We start from the raw sequence: 13305 nt of genomic DNA, 5'->3' as shown, positions 1-13305 counted from the left end.
ATAACTTTTGGCGACATGAAAATAACACTAAAGATCCGCAGCGCCACACAATTTTTGCGAGAAACGCCTGAACACTCAACGGCCTTTCAAGAGTGTGGCGTTTTCGAAGGCCATCGACTGGAAGGCCTTCCAAGCGTGCCTGTGTGACACTGGTACTACTAGCTCACCAGAAAGATAACTAGGGTGGTGGTTTGGACAAGTTGGTATTCCACGAGATTGGGTTGACATTAGCACAACTCAGAAAGAGTGAAGAAAAGTAGAAAGAAAGGAGGTTAAAATAAACAGGATACTTTTTTCATAGTGTTCCGCTGTCTCTCATACTTTTCATCTCCCTTCTTATTTTTACTTTTACTTATTCTGAGTTGCATGAATCTGAACACAACATCGTGCAGAACTTATGTTCAGCCATGAAACATAGCCAATGCACATCCGAGTCATTCCCACGACTTGATCAGAAAGGCATCCATAATTATGTGTCTCGTGTGGCCACTGTTCTACATTTACTAGCCATCCCCTGGTGCGAGAACTAGTCAGCCAGAGGAGAAATTCAGAGATGATGACTAATGCATAATCATTCATCTTCTAACTATCAAACGATGAACACACCATATTGTTTAAGCAGCATCAAACAATGTCCACTAAGCACACAGTAGAGAACCTTAACATAGTGTGTCCAAAGTGTATTTGCCTCATTAATTTAGTTTATCTCCCTGGAGCAAAAAAGTGATTGCTACACAAGGTGGGAGCGGTATACTAGTACTTACTTCTGAAAGGCAGTCATGAAGAAAACTAAACAGGAAGAAAAAGCAGCGTAGAGCAATCAGAAACTGCAAACAGCACCGATTAAATACAAAATGTAAGCATGTAAACACAAAGCTTTGTGCGAATATACAGAGATTATTTACAATGAATTTTATCTTCCTGAAAGCAAGGTTTCTTGAAGAAGTGCTTTCTACTGCATGATGAACTTCAGGAAGTCATCACAAGACAGTGAACATGCCATGGTGAATATGAAGTTACCAGATGCCTATTGGTGGCACTAGCTGTAGTGTCCATACTTTTTGGAATGTGGAAGGCAACCCTGGTAGAGAGCAGGAGCTTCCAGATGGCTGCGATGTAGCACAAATAAACCCGTGTGTGTTCTCGACACAATCGGTCGTAATCAGTTGTATTACTCGATCTACGACACGTTACAATGCAGACTGACATGCCAGACCATGGACGATGCAGCGGTACCAAGTAACAGTGACCTTCCAAGCCACAGCACAGCTACTTCTAGTGAACCTCTGCCAGCAACTCCCAAGACCGCCTCACAGCGGTACCCCCAACGAACCAGGCAACGCCCTGAGCGCCTGAAAAGACTATGTGTGAACAAAGTGCATTTTTTCTTTTTTCTACTATGTGTTTGAACAAAACTGAATTTCCTTCCCTGAGGGGATGATGTAGTGTCCATGCATAGCACTTTTTGGAATGTAGGAAGGCAACCCTGGTAGAGAGCAGGGGAGCTTCCAAGATGGCTGCGATGTAGCACAAATAAACCCGTGTGTGTTCTCGACACAATCGGTCGTAATCAGTTGTAATCAGTTTTATTACTCGATCTACGACACGTTACAATGGCAGACCGACATGCCAGACATGGACGATGCAGCTGTACCAAGTAACAGTGACCTTCCAAGCCACAGCACAGCTACTTCTAGTGAACCCCATGCCAGCAAACTCCCAAGACCGCCTCACAGCGGTACCCCCAAGGAACCAGGCAACGCCCTGAGCGCCTGAATAACTATGTGTGAACAAAAGTGCATTTTTCTTTTTTCTACTATGTGTTTGAACAAAACTGAATTTTCCTTCCCTGAGAGGATGATGTAGTGTCCATGCATAGCACTTTTTGGAATGTAGGAAGGCAACCCTGGTAGAGAGCAGGGGAGCTTCCAAGATGGCTGTGATGTAGCACAAATAAACCTGTGTGCGTTCTCGACACAGTCGTCGTAATCAGTCGTATTATTCGAACTACGACACGTTACACTAGCTATATATGTATATATATATATATATATATATATATATATATATTAAGAAAATGATGGTAACAGAATTTGCTTGATGTGAAGCAGGAGATACTTATGTAATTTGTGGTGGTGAATGCAAGAAACAATGTTTCAAGTGCATTTCAAAGAACAATCCAAACGAGAACACAAGAAGTGATTACGGGCGGTTCTGCGGCCTTCCACCTGCTACTGGATTACTGCAACTTATGCAAGAGGACATTCGGGATGATGAGCATGTTTTCACATTGATCGCGTAGCCAACAAAGGTGTGATTCAGTGTGGTGGGACACAGACAATGGCAGGCTGAATATTATCTTTTTTTTTTCCCCACAGAATTAGCAACACATACTCCCAGTATTGTGATGTGTTGGGTGGTGTCATTTTTGGATGGATTTAAAAAAAAAAACAGCAGCTGGATAATGTTCAAAGCAGCACCAAATTACCAAAGCAGATTCCAGTTGAGGCCGGAAAACATCACCATATAGCCTAACTTATTTAAACAACCCAGTCGGTCCTCCATTCCCTTAACCAGGGTGTGCAGTAGTGGGCCAGAAACATTTATGTCATGTTCTGAGACTCAACGCCATTAAATTCGATCTTTGTCCCATCAGCTAAGAGATTTCACCAAGTCTCAATGGCAACCTGTGCCCTCTCTTTGATGAGGAAGTTAACGGGGTTTTTCAAAGTACATACAGTCATCACCTTTTGGGAGAGAAGTGCCTTTTACAAACTATTCAGTCTGCTCTATCCTTAAACTTCCTTCTCAATACATATCAAAATACACCATGTCATGAACCTCAACAAACACGAATCAGATTTTAGCTACTTAACAGAACTCATGGAAACCCACACAAAACAGAGTTCCACAGAGAAGTGAAGATGGAGTTATCAGCAGTGGTTGAACAACCGAATGTTGCCAACATTTCACCAAGGAGACTAGTTTTGTCAAGTTTCCTGGTCGGAACTTTAGTTTCAGAGACATCCCTTGTCCGACCACTGCTGAAGACTGATGACAGTGTCTTATTAACTCTAAAGCGACAACCAAGCTATTAGCAAATAAAGCAGAAAAGCCTAGATAACATATGAGCACTTTTCATATGATTACGGGCAAACATTTCAACCACTGTGATAAAAGAACAAGGTAAATACCAAGGCTGCAGCCACATCATCATCTTGGACAGCTTCCTCTAGTGCTTCGAACTCTTCCAGCGTTTCTGCGGGCATCTTCGGCAGCCTGACTGGAGATGGCTGCAGAGAATGTGTGTTCTGGTTCGACGAGGCCTCCAATCGCGCCTGCCCGTCCAACAGCAGCTGCATGTTGTGCCTTATCTGCTTCAGCTCGTGATTGCTGTCGCACTGGTCTCTGCGGATATCCAAGAGGAGTCGAGTGGTCCGAAGCTCAGCATCTGTAACAAGCAAGCACGCACATTTACCTCCATTAGGTGCCTGTAAGCGCAAAGATCTTTGTAAGCAAGAAGCAGGCAGCACAGATGTCAGGCTACGTCTAACATTTACTGTGGATAATATGAACATAGTTACAGTACTGAGCAAAAAGATATAATATTTTGCATTTGGGTCCTGCGAGCTAACATGCTCAGAATGTTGGTGCTGCGTTATGACAAGTTTAAAACCATCACAATAAACAATAGTTTCTAAAACATGCACTGCAATTGTACGTTATTTGTACAGCACACCCACCGTGTACATAATTTACGCATTTCAACAGTGTATCACAAGAAACCCTAATATCAACCAGCAGTGAAAATACGTGCGCAATGGTGAGAAATTTTAACAAGTGAGGAGGTCAGCCTAGCAAAACGTTTGGCTTGCTACTGCAGATTTGCTATATAACAAGAGACGAATGGACAAGAGAAAAATAAAATAACTCGCATGCATCCACTCGCACCAAAGAGCGGAAAGGGGAAGCAGTGAGCACCATGAAATCAACTAAGAGGAAACTGGAGCTTTATGGCCTCGTAGATAAACAAAAAAGTTCTCCATCTCTATCCTTTTGGCTGTGCCACCGAGATGGATAACATTTTGGTTATTAACAATGCCGTAAAGCTCCACTTTCTGCATTTTCGATTTTGGCAAGCATGAGCGCAGGATGTCATCGATGACGGCAGAGAGGAAATTACGGCCGCAGTCAGTGAGTAATTGACATAGAGCATTGTGCACGAAGATCACATCATAGAGGAGAAAGTCCGCTACGCAAAGCCCAGCGAGCTGGTCAGCCCGTCTGGTTCTAGAGTGGGGAGATCCAGCAGTACGTGTGATGATCTGTGATTACACAGAAGCTGTGTCTGTACAAGTATGGGCGGAACTTTGCGAATGCCCCTGCAAGTACAAGGCATATGCAATCAGTCATGAAATAACTACGCTCAACGGCTACCACGAGCCAGCTCGCATAGGCTACAACGCAGTCATGTCCACACTGGTGTTGGAATAAGACTGCACCTATGCTGTGACCTCTCAGCAGTCAAAACTTTAGTTGGGGCAGATGAGTCAAAGTGCATTACAGAGTTGAAAGCTAGGTTACAGCTACAAAATATTCAATAAGACAGCTATGTAAAGCTTAGGAAAGAGAACGAATGAAGTGGTGCATCCAATAAGGCTCGTTTAGAATCTAGACTGCATTGTTAGTAGAAAAAATGAAAGAAAGCAAGGTGTCAAGTTTCACTCAGGAAGCCAAACAATCGAGGCTAGAGGGTTGATTGAGAACTTGACTTAACTTTATTGCTGGCTCCCAAATTTGTAGAAAATACAGTTAAACCTGCTGATATTGTCATTTTTGCATTAGCAGCAACTGAAAGCACCTTCTTCGCCACGACAGAATGTGAAGCAGTGGCGTCGCACTTGATGCGCTCGAATTCACGGCAACTGTGAGGCGAGAACGAAAGCATGTTTGCGTGCGTGTGTGAGGCGGTCCTGCATTGCTCGACCTGGCGATCTTGCCACCGTGGGCGTGACCTTTCCCCCTACCTTCATTCAAACCTGATCCCACCGCTTGCTGCAGCTGGCCTAGCCCACCAAGCCGGCAGGCACTCTCCTTTTCATGTTGATGTTGCCGAAGAAAAAAAAGTTCTTTGCTTTTCAACGTGCTGGCAGCACCACTATTTGGTTACTGCGCAAGTCTCTGCGCTTCACTTCACTAACCTGACACTAGGTGACACTATAGGGATGCTTACGGTCGGAAGTAACGCGAGTACGTGCAATCTATGTCACTTTGGCAAAAACGACCCCCTCTATTGACCCTTTTCACGGAGCAGTTTGCTCTACAGGAATGAGATGGCGCTTTCTGCGGCTTGCCATACGTTGCCTCAGCGAATGCGCATGAATACGAAACCGTTACTGCTTGTGCCCTGCTACAGTGTGATCAGCTGTCGGAAATGGAAACTGGGTGTTCGCTAATGCGCTGTGCCCAGTTCATAGTGCAAAATGTGCAACAATAAAGGGAAGACGTGTGCGGTAGTTTGCTGCAAAACTGGTGATTCATATATTAAGGAATGGAATCAACCTGTGTCGCCGCTTCTACATAAGCACTGCCTGTGTTGCCGCCCTTCACGATGCACGGCTTTCCTCGAGGATCAGAAAAGATAATTCATCTGCCAGCGCTGTATAGCTAACCTCCAAAGAAAGGACTTCAACTACGGAATGTTGGCACTTAAGAGGGAGTACCGCTTGCTACAAAAGCAAGTAGCGCCACTTACTGGTATAGTAAGCTTCTCGCACGTTATCTAAACACATCCACGCCTACTCGCACGCAAACTTACGCCCACCCTATTGCCAACACAGCAATAATAGGTGAATGGGCGCACACTTGAATCAATCTGCCGAAGCATGAGTGACGACGACTACACCGATAAGACACGAATGTTTGAAGCTGAACGTTTCGTGACGGTCCACAGAGTAAGTGAGGCACAAGCGATAATACTTCCTTGCTACAAGCAACCATAAAGTACAGAACATTTACATTCCAAGCTTCGTGCACAGCAACAACAAATCTATCGTATCAGAGCACACCCGCGAGCGATTAGGCTGAAAATAAACAATCAGATAGTGGCCGCACCGAGGAACTTTACTGAGTCACAAATATGACAAGCCACCGCTTCAAATTGTTTGCCAAGCAAAGAACGAAGAGCATTCTGATCCCGATTTAATTCATAAGCGGAAAGTTTCGACAGCTTGGAATACATTTCTAGCACCGCTTTTAGTACAAGCACCATATACGCTGCTCGCGCCGTTTGGACAAGGCGTAATGAGCTCTGAAAGCACTTACATGTTTTCTAAAGCTGTGGGCAAAGCTTCATGTCGTCCAAACCGAGGTTTGTTGCGCCACACCGGCGTCACGTGCTTGCATTGTAAACGAGAAGGCAGTTAAAGCAAACAATGGACGCGTCACCATGTGATCAAACATGGCAGCGCCCACGAGAGCGCCGCGAAAAGGGTCAATAGTCGAGCGCACTGGCGCAACCACTGTAACCAGCAACTTCCGACGGGGCCGGCGCCGAATTGGCTCCTGACCCATTCGCACGTTAGTCGCGCTGACCCACAATGCCATTTCGCCTGAACAAATAAAGGTGCCCACGCCACTTCGCCAACGGTCGCAGACAGCCATTCAAAGCGGCGAGCGGGCTTGGGATCGTTCTGCGCATGCTCTGAAGATAACAGCCGACAGCGCGCGCGTCGGAGTACAGAAGAGATGGCGTTTCGGCTGGTAAGCGTTTCTTTTTCGAATTTTCGGGCCGAACCTGCATACAACGAAATCTTCTTTATACCGAAGTTTTAGGGGAACTTGTCAATTTCGTTATATCCAGGCTTAACTGTACAACAGGAGTAAGAAATGGCAGCTTTAAAAAGGTGCTCCACAGCACGAAGGAAGGAAAAAGGCTAGGTGGGAGCATGACATGACAGTCTTAAAGCCGAGACATAAAGATTGTAAAGAAAAGGCTCATAGAAAATATAGGCCTTCGCTATGTGATAGGCAAGCAGTAATTTCTAGCCAACAAACGTGCGGGCCGACCATGATGAGGACATCACTAAGAGCTGCCATGAATCAAACAATGCCTTGAAAGGTCCAAGTAAGGCCTATTTCCCAAGAGTCAACGAGCAGGCAGGCACTCGAAGGAAAAAGGTCAGCACCAGAGAAGGCTGCCTTGCCCAGGCTAGCTGCATGGTGTCATGCTCCCTGCTAGCCCTTTTCCTTGCTCCATACTGTCACAAAGCTGCTAAGGACTTATTGAAAATCAACATCCAAATAGAAAGCAGTAGTCATCAAAACAGCAAGGAGATAAAGCTTACCAGGAATGTCTTCGGCATCTAAGTAGTCTCGCTGCCTTTCAAGCTCCGCCTTTTTTTCCTCCAGACGTTTCAAGCTTCGTGCCACAATACGTGAACAAGTCAGGGCTTCCTGCATACCGCCATATGTACCACAGTTAGCCTAGACTGCAATACGCACGCTCCATTTCATTCTAACATATCTAATGTCATCTAATTTAATGAAGTGTATCAGTTATTAAGGTAAATCGGCACTACTGGGTGAAGTCGTGCAAGATATACTCAGGGTTCATACAGAACATCTGACTGGGAAACAAACCTTATTCGCATGCAGACACACTGAAAAATAGTGAAATCCCCTTCTTAGCAGCAATTCCTTGCGGCCAAGCCAGCTGCTGAGTTGGAAGCACACTTCAAGCTCTTCGTGTCACTTTTCTAAGTTCACTTTCCCCATTGTAATCATGTCAATCACTTTATGGCGTGATGGTCAGTAGTGCCTGACTTTGGCCAAAGATAATCGTCATGTTAATGCGGCTGAAACTTAACTTTCCGCCCGGCATTCCTAGAGCTCGAAAAGGAAGCCATGATGGCTGCGGAATGAACCAACCAGCAAAACAACAAAATTTTAGCACGGCTTGGTCTGTTGAAGTGATGTCCGTAGGGGGGAGTGTGGGTGGTCGGACCATCCTGGGTGCAGCCTGCTAAGCGCTAGCTGTGCTGTGGTTGCCACTCTAGCCTTTGTATTCTCCGTGGCTCGTAGCCGAATGCAGTAAATGTCTGAGCCCAGGCAGCTGAATGGGCCGACGAAGAGAATAAGCTAAAGCTGAGAAGTTCTGATGGAATGACTTGCTTGTTTGAAGCTTTCAAGGACCTGTATACGTGGCGCGAGACGTAATGATGCCAGCAGCATCATATGAGAAGCGACGCGCTTGCGTAACTTTCTGTTTTTATGTGATTGTTTAAAAACACCTCCCTGGGAGCTGCTTGTGATAAACCAAAGCATCGCGGGGGAGGGGGGGCAGGACAGAGATTGCAAGTCCAACACTCACTCATCTCCCACTTTCAGAATAAAGGGAGGTTGACCGTCAAATGCATCGTCTCTTTCTATTTGCTCACTCTGTCACTGGAAATCGCACACACATGCTCAACGTTGTGCTCTGATGTACAAAGATGGCTTGAAGGCCAGAAAGCTTGAAGGTTGCGGTGGTTGTTATAACCCTGAAAAATTGCTAATTCGTGCAAAAGGTTTAAACGGCAGGCCATTTATTCTATCCTAATGTATAACGAAACATTTTCACCATGATTGGTGACATCTGCGTGATTGATGCCTGCATATAATTTATCAGTTGCTTCATACAATACTTGGAATAAATTCTGCAAATTAGGGGACAGGCATTGAAGCAAGGGCTCCCAATTATTTAAGTCATTCCGAAATATCTAAAGCAAGGTGCTTATGAAGCAGTGCTAATGAGTGCTGCATTCATTGTCTGAAACTGCAGCAAGTGCTCAATTAAGCAATAAAGTCAGAAAGAAAAGAGCAAATTGAATTGTTTGTAGGGCATAAACGATAAATGCCAAATTAAGGGCAAAGTTAGGAGCATTGCCCTTTTAAATTATTTCATATTCAATCTGCAAAATGTGTGTCAGGAGATAGGAGGGAGTGGCAAGACAAAGAGAAGAGGGGAGGGCAAAACAGCAAAGCTGCTCTGGGTGGTGGGAAACCGAGTGACGCCACTGAGTTGTTTCATCTGGCTTTGTCTAGCGCCACAATGGCAGAGGTTAACCCCACAAAGCCTGAATGCCATTCCACATCAAATAAAATTAAAACAGCTTATTCAAATTTATTTACGGCTGTAGGGGGGTACATTGAATCTCTTTTATCAAATTCGAAGATTTTGAAGGATTTCGAGAAGGTGTATGAATCCTAATACTAGTAAAAGCAGAAAGAACAATCGATGGCATCATCAGGCACACTAAAGCGTTGCTGTGAACTTGATAGCACAATCTTTACATTCTGTTTGTTTTGCCAAAGTAAGCACTTGTAAGTCATGCTTCAGCTTATGTGTTCCCCCCATCTGTGTTCTTCAGAACTGCAGCATACAATATTGTGTCATGCCCAATATTCAGTCATGTGTGCTAACACATATCATATGAATGCATTGCTTTAGGTATATTAAAAAATTGTAAGCTTTACGTAAGAACCTTAACGCTGCTTCTACCGGTCTCCATTTCCCCTACTTTGTGCAATGTCTATAACGTGCGCATAGATAATGCACCTCCAGTGCAGCTAAAGATGAGTTCGGGCAGATGGCAGATTCACACACCAATACAGCAAAACATGCCATTACAAAAACCCACATATCGTAATGACACACTTCGTAACAACATTAGAAAGTGTGTTCAAGCATGAAGGCAAGTTCCAACTCGAAATTTTACAGAGCCATTGCCTAGACAAAATTAAAGTAGTAACAAGCTGGAAAAATAAAATTACCTCTTTGTCATGCCTTTTCCTCGTAGGTGTGGGTGATCTTTGCTCTTGCTTTGGACTCGTCTCCGGCTGTGGACTTGTCCCCTGCTGCGGGCACAGCTCAGACTGTGAACTTTGCTCTAGCTCAGAGTCTCGTTCAGGCTTGGAATCTGCTGGCTCCAGTTTCAGACAAGGTTTGTCTGATTCTGAAATGCAGGTCACCTCTTGCTGTGGCTGTGGATTCACATCTGGCTGTTGACTTGGCTCCGGGTGTGGATCTGCTTCAGGCGTGGAATGCTGCTCCAGGTTTTCTTGAACGCCAGATAAGTGTGAAACGTCCACCTGCTGTGTCCGCTCCTCGTATGCGCTGTTTTCTGCATGTATAACGTGAAGGTGAGTGCATAACTGCTAATCGAAAAGAATTAAATGAGTACTGATAAGATGACATTTCATTTTATAATGTGAAGTAAAGGTAATCTACTGGGTAACCTTCTAAATCTACTAGAAATACTAGCACAGCACCATAAACAACTTACTGTGGCACTTGTATCTGTAAAACAATCACAGTTTTGGTACAAATGATGTGGATGCGTCATGACCTCAAGATACACCGGCTCGCTTCCTTCCTGTAATTGCTGCAGCTGCCACATACAAGCACAGCCTGAAGAAACCCACACAGCACTCTTGTTTATGTTATCTATGAGCACCATCACCACGCCTAGCTTCATTGCTACACAATGTCACTAGATTTCGCTCTGTGTCATTACGTCACAATAATGTCAGTGACACCAGGCCTACCATTTCCAGACAACTTTAGTATCAAATTAGGATGTCTTATAAGCATTTCGCTACCATCATTCTCGCTGCGATTATCTCACGTGCTGTAAATTGTAAAATTTCGAAAAGATGTGTCAGTACTCCCTTAAATCATGTCTACATGAGTGTGATTGCACTAGACAGTGCAAAGATGAGAAGGTGCACACCGAATCAGTTTATTGGGTGTGCAGATTTGTACCTCCTTATCTTTGTCTGCACTGTTTAGCACTTGCCCTCGAGTGAGGAAGTCCCCCAAGAAGCTGCAATTAAAATTAACACCGTGCAACAGTGTTAAGCACCCAATAGGACATGGCTCATGTTTAGTAACTATTTGCTAGCCCGATTGAGTTGATGAGTGAGGACCACGATCCACAAGTGACTGGCCAGTGGACCATGTTGGCAGATGGTCTGGGAGCTGATCTAGGAGGATGAGTGGGCAAAGTTCTGACTGGTGTTGTAGAAGTCTGTTGCCAGACTTTGGGGCCAGTATTGCCAGACTGCCTGCCAAATCTGACGGGGAAAACCACCATCAAATATAGCGACCGCATTGACGCCGTTTCCGAGGCGGTAGTACCGGTAGCTCCCGGTAGTACCGTAATTTTGCTCCATAACCCGCGCTCTTTGTGCGGGCCCAGTTCTCCGACGGTACGACGCGAAACCGATACGGGTCGCATAGCACTCGGGCTGCTTTCTTGCGCCATGGGTGCTAAGTGTTGAAGCTTTGGCTGGATCTGAAACTGAGACGCGTCGCACAATCCTCGGGGAGCTATCTTGCGCTGCGCTGGCTGCAGAGGGACGACGCGAATCCGAGACGCGTCGCATAAAACTCGGGACGCTTTCTTGCGCGATGGCTGCTACGTATTCATGTTGAAGCTTTTGCTGAGCGAAACCGAGAAGCGTCGCATAACACTCGGGCCACTTTCTTGCGCGATGGCTGCTACGTATTCGTGTTGAAGCTTTTGCTGAGCGAAACCGAGAAGCGTCGCATAACACTCGGGCCGCTTTCTTGCGCGATGGCTGCTACGTATTCGTGTTGAAGCTTTTGCTGAGCGAAACCGAGAAGCGTCGCATAACACTCGGGCCGCTTTCTTGCGCGATGGCTGCTACGTATTCGTGTTGAAGCTTTTGCTGAGCGAAACTGAGACGCGTCGCATAACAGTCAGGCCATTTTCTTGCGCGATGGCTGCTACGTATACGTGTTGAAGCTTTTGCTGAGCGAAACCGAGACGCGTCGCATAACACTCGATCGGGCCGCTTTCGAGTGTTATACGACGCGTCTCGGTTTGGCTCAGCAAAAGCTGCCCGAGTGTTATGCAACGCGTCTCGGTTTCGCGCAGCAAAAGCTTCACCACGTAAACGTAGCAGCCATCGCGCAAGCAAGCAGCCCGAGTGTTATGCGAAGTGTCTCGGTTTCGCCCAGCAAAAGCTTCAACACGTAAACGTAGCAGCCATCGCGCAAGAAAGCGGCCCGAGTGTTATGCGACGCGTCTCGGTTTCGCTCAGCGAAAGCTTCAACACGAATACGTAGCAGCCATCGCGCAAGAAAGCGTCCCGAGTGTTATGCGACGCGTCTCGGTTTCGCGTCGTCGCGTTGCAGCCATCGCGCGCAGCGCAAGATAACGCCCCGAGGATTTGCGACGCGTCTCAGTTTCAGATCCAGCCAATGCTTCAACACTTAGCACCCATGGCGCAAGAAAGCGGCCCGAGTATTATGCGACGCGTATCGGTTTCGCGTCGTACCGTCGGAGAACTGGGCCCGCACTAAGCGCGCGGGTCATGGAGCAAAATTACGGTACTACCGGGAACTGGCAACTCGGTGCGCCTCGAAAACGGCGTCAGTGCGGTCGCTATATTTGACGGTGTTTTTCCCTGTCAAATTTGGCAGGCAGTCTGGCAATATTGGCCCCAATGTGTGGCAACAGACGTCTACAACACTAGTCAGAACTTTGCCGGCTGAGTGTCCGCTAGACAGACAGATAGTTGGCCTGAAGTTCGCAAATAACGCTTCGCATTAAAAAGAAAGAAAAGAAAAAAAAACGCATTACCCCCCCCCCCCCCCCCCCCCCCCAATCTTCAGTGCCGGAACATAAATGGAAAATAGCTTTGATGTGTGAAAATGTTAAACAAAATCCCGCACTATGAGGGGATATTACGGCTTCTCCATATGCAGGCACAGCTGTGCGTGCAACGACCGTTACCAGATCATCCCATGCATTGCACTGACAGTAGAATGAAAGCCAACTGACCTGCAACACGGCTGTGATTGACCGGTGAGTGGCCACAGTAGCTGCACCAGCCGCACGGGAGAACAGCGGCTTGTACGCGGCAAGCGTCCAACGACGACGGTCGGGTGAAGCCGTCGCAATCGCAGCCGATCGACGTGCACTGTCCGCGCGAAATGCCGCGCATGTCCGCATGCGTAAACATGCCGCCAGCCATTTGAGAAACACAGGTTGTCCCCGACCACAGTTCCTACGAGTACGCGAGCGCGCCACTTCCGTCAACGGGAGTTTGGAAGCAAAGCTAAGTAAGAATTCACGTTTCTGGAACACACAGTACGCATGCACGGCAGCGAGGGAGAACAGCGCTGTTGCAGTGCTATATGTCGAATGAACTCAACCGCCGAATTATGCTCCCACGAGGTCTCGGTGGTCGCTGCGCATGCGCGAGCTGAGAGAAGTAAGAAAGGAGGACAACCAG

The 13305-nt window shown here is 46.4% G+C and overlaps 2 protein-coding genes across 3 annotated transcripts in view; both read right to left on the bottom strand.

Moving 5' to 3' along the window:
- LOC125944726 (mucin-5AC-like) overlaps positions 1 to 13305 on the bottom strand; it is a 194264-nt gene that overhangs the window by 36074 nt on the left and 144885 nt on the right. The gene's annotated exons all lie outside the window — the stretch shown is intronic.
- On the bottom strand, positions 3069 to 13297 carry LOC119448184 (zinc finger protein jing homolog). Of its 2 annotated transcripts, XM_049665794.1 has the most exons (5): positions 13173 to 13209; positions 12852 to 13099; positions 9814 to 10163; positions 7347 to 7455; positions 3069 to 3451 (listed from the first exon to the last, which is right to left on the bottom strand). In XM_049665794.1, exons 2-5 carry the CDS (start codon positions 13042 to 13044, stop codon positions 3162 to 3164), a joined length of 942 nt encoding a protein of 313 aa, XP_049521751.1. In that variant the 5' UTR covers positions 13045 to 13099; positions 13173 to 13209; the 3' UTR covers positions 3069 to 3161. The 2 variants fall into 2 exon arrangements, with proteins under 2 accessions (XP_049521751.1, XP_037567555.1); XM_037711627.2 differs by having other exon boundaries at positions 12852 to 13297.

Source organism: Dermacentor silvarum, chromosome 4, assembly GCF_013339745.2.
Source record: "Dermacentor silvarum isolate Dsil-2018 chromosome 4, BIME_Dsil_1.4, whole genome shotgun sequence".
NCBI classification, from domain to species: domain Eukaryota; kingdom Metazoa; phylum Arthropoda; class Arachnida; order Ixodida; family Ixodidae; genus Dermacentor; species Dermacentor silvarum.
This window is presented reverse-complemented; position numbering and strand designations above follow the sequence as displayed.

What these genes read in the sequence shown, in the direction of transcription:
- LOC119448184 (XM_037711627.2), bottom strand. Translation starts at nt 13,044, where the DNA reads ATGGCTGGCGGCATGTTTACGCATGCGGACATGCGCGGCATTTCGCGC. An exon ending in GGAAAAGGCATGACAAAGAG is followed by an intron (nt 7,456 to 9,813) that starts GTAATTTTATTT and finishes GGCGGTATGCAG; the next exon opens with GAAGCCCTGACTTGTTCACG. An exon ending in AGATGCCGAAGACATTCCTG is followed by an intron (nt 3,452 to 7,346) that starts GTAAGCTTTATC and finishes TGCTTGTTACAG; the next exon opens with ATGCTGAGCTTCGGACCACT.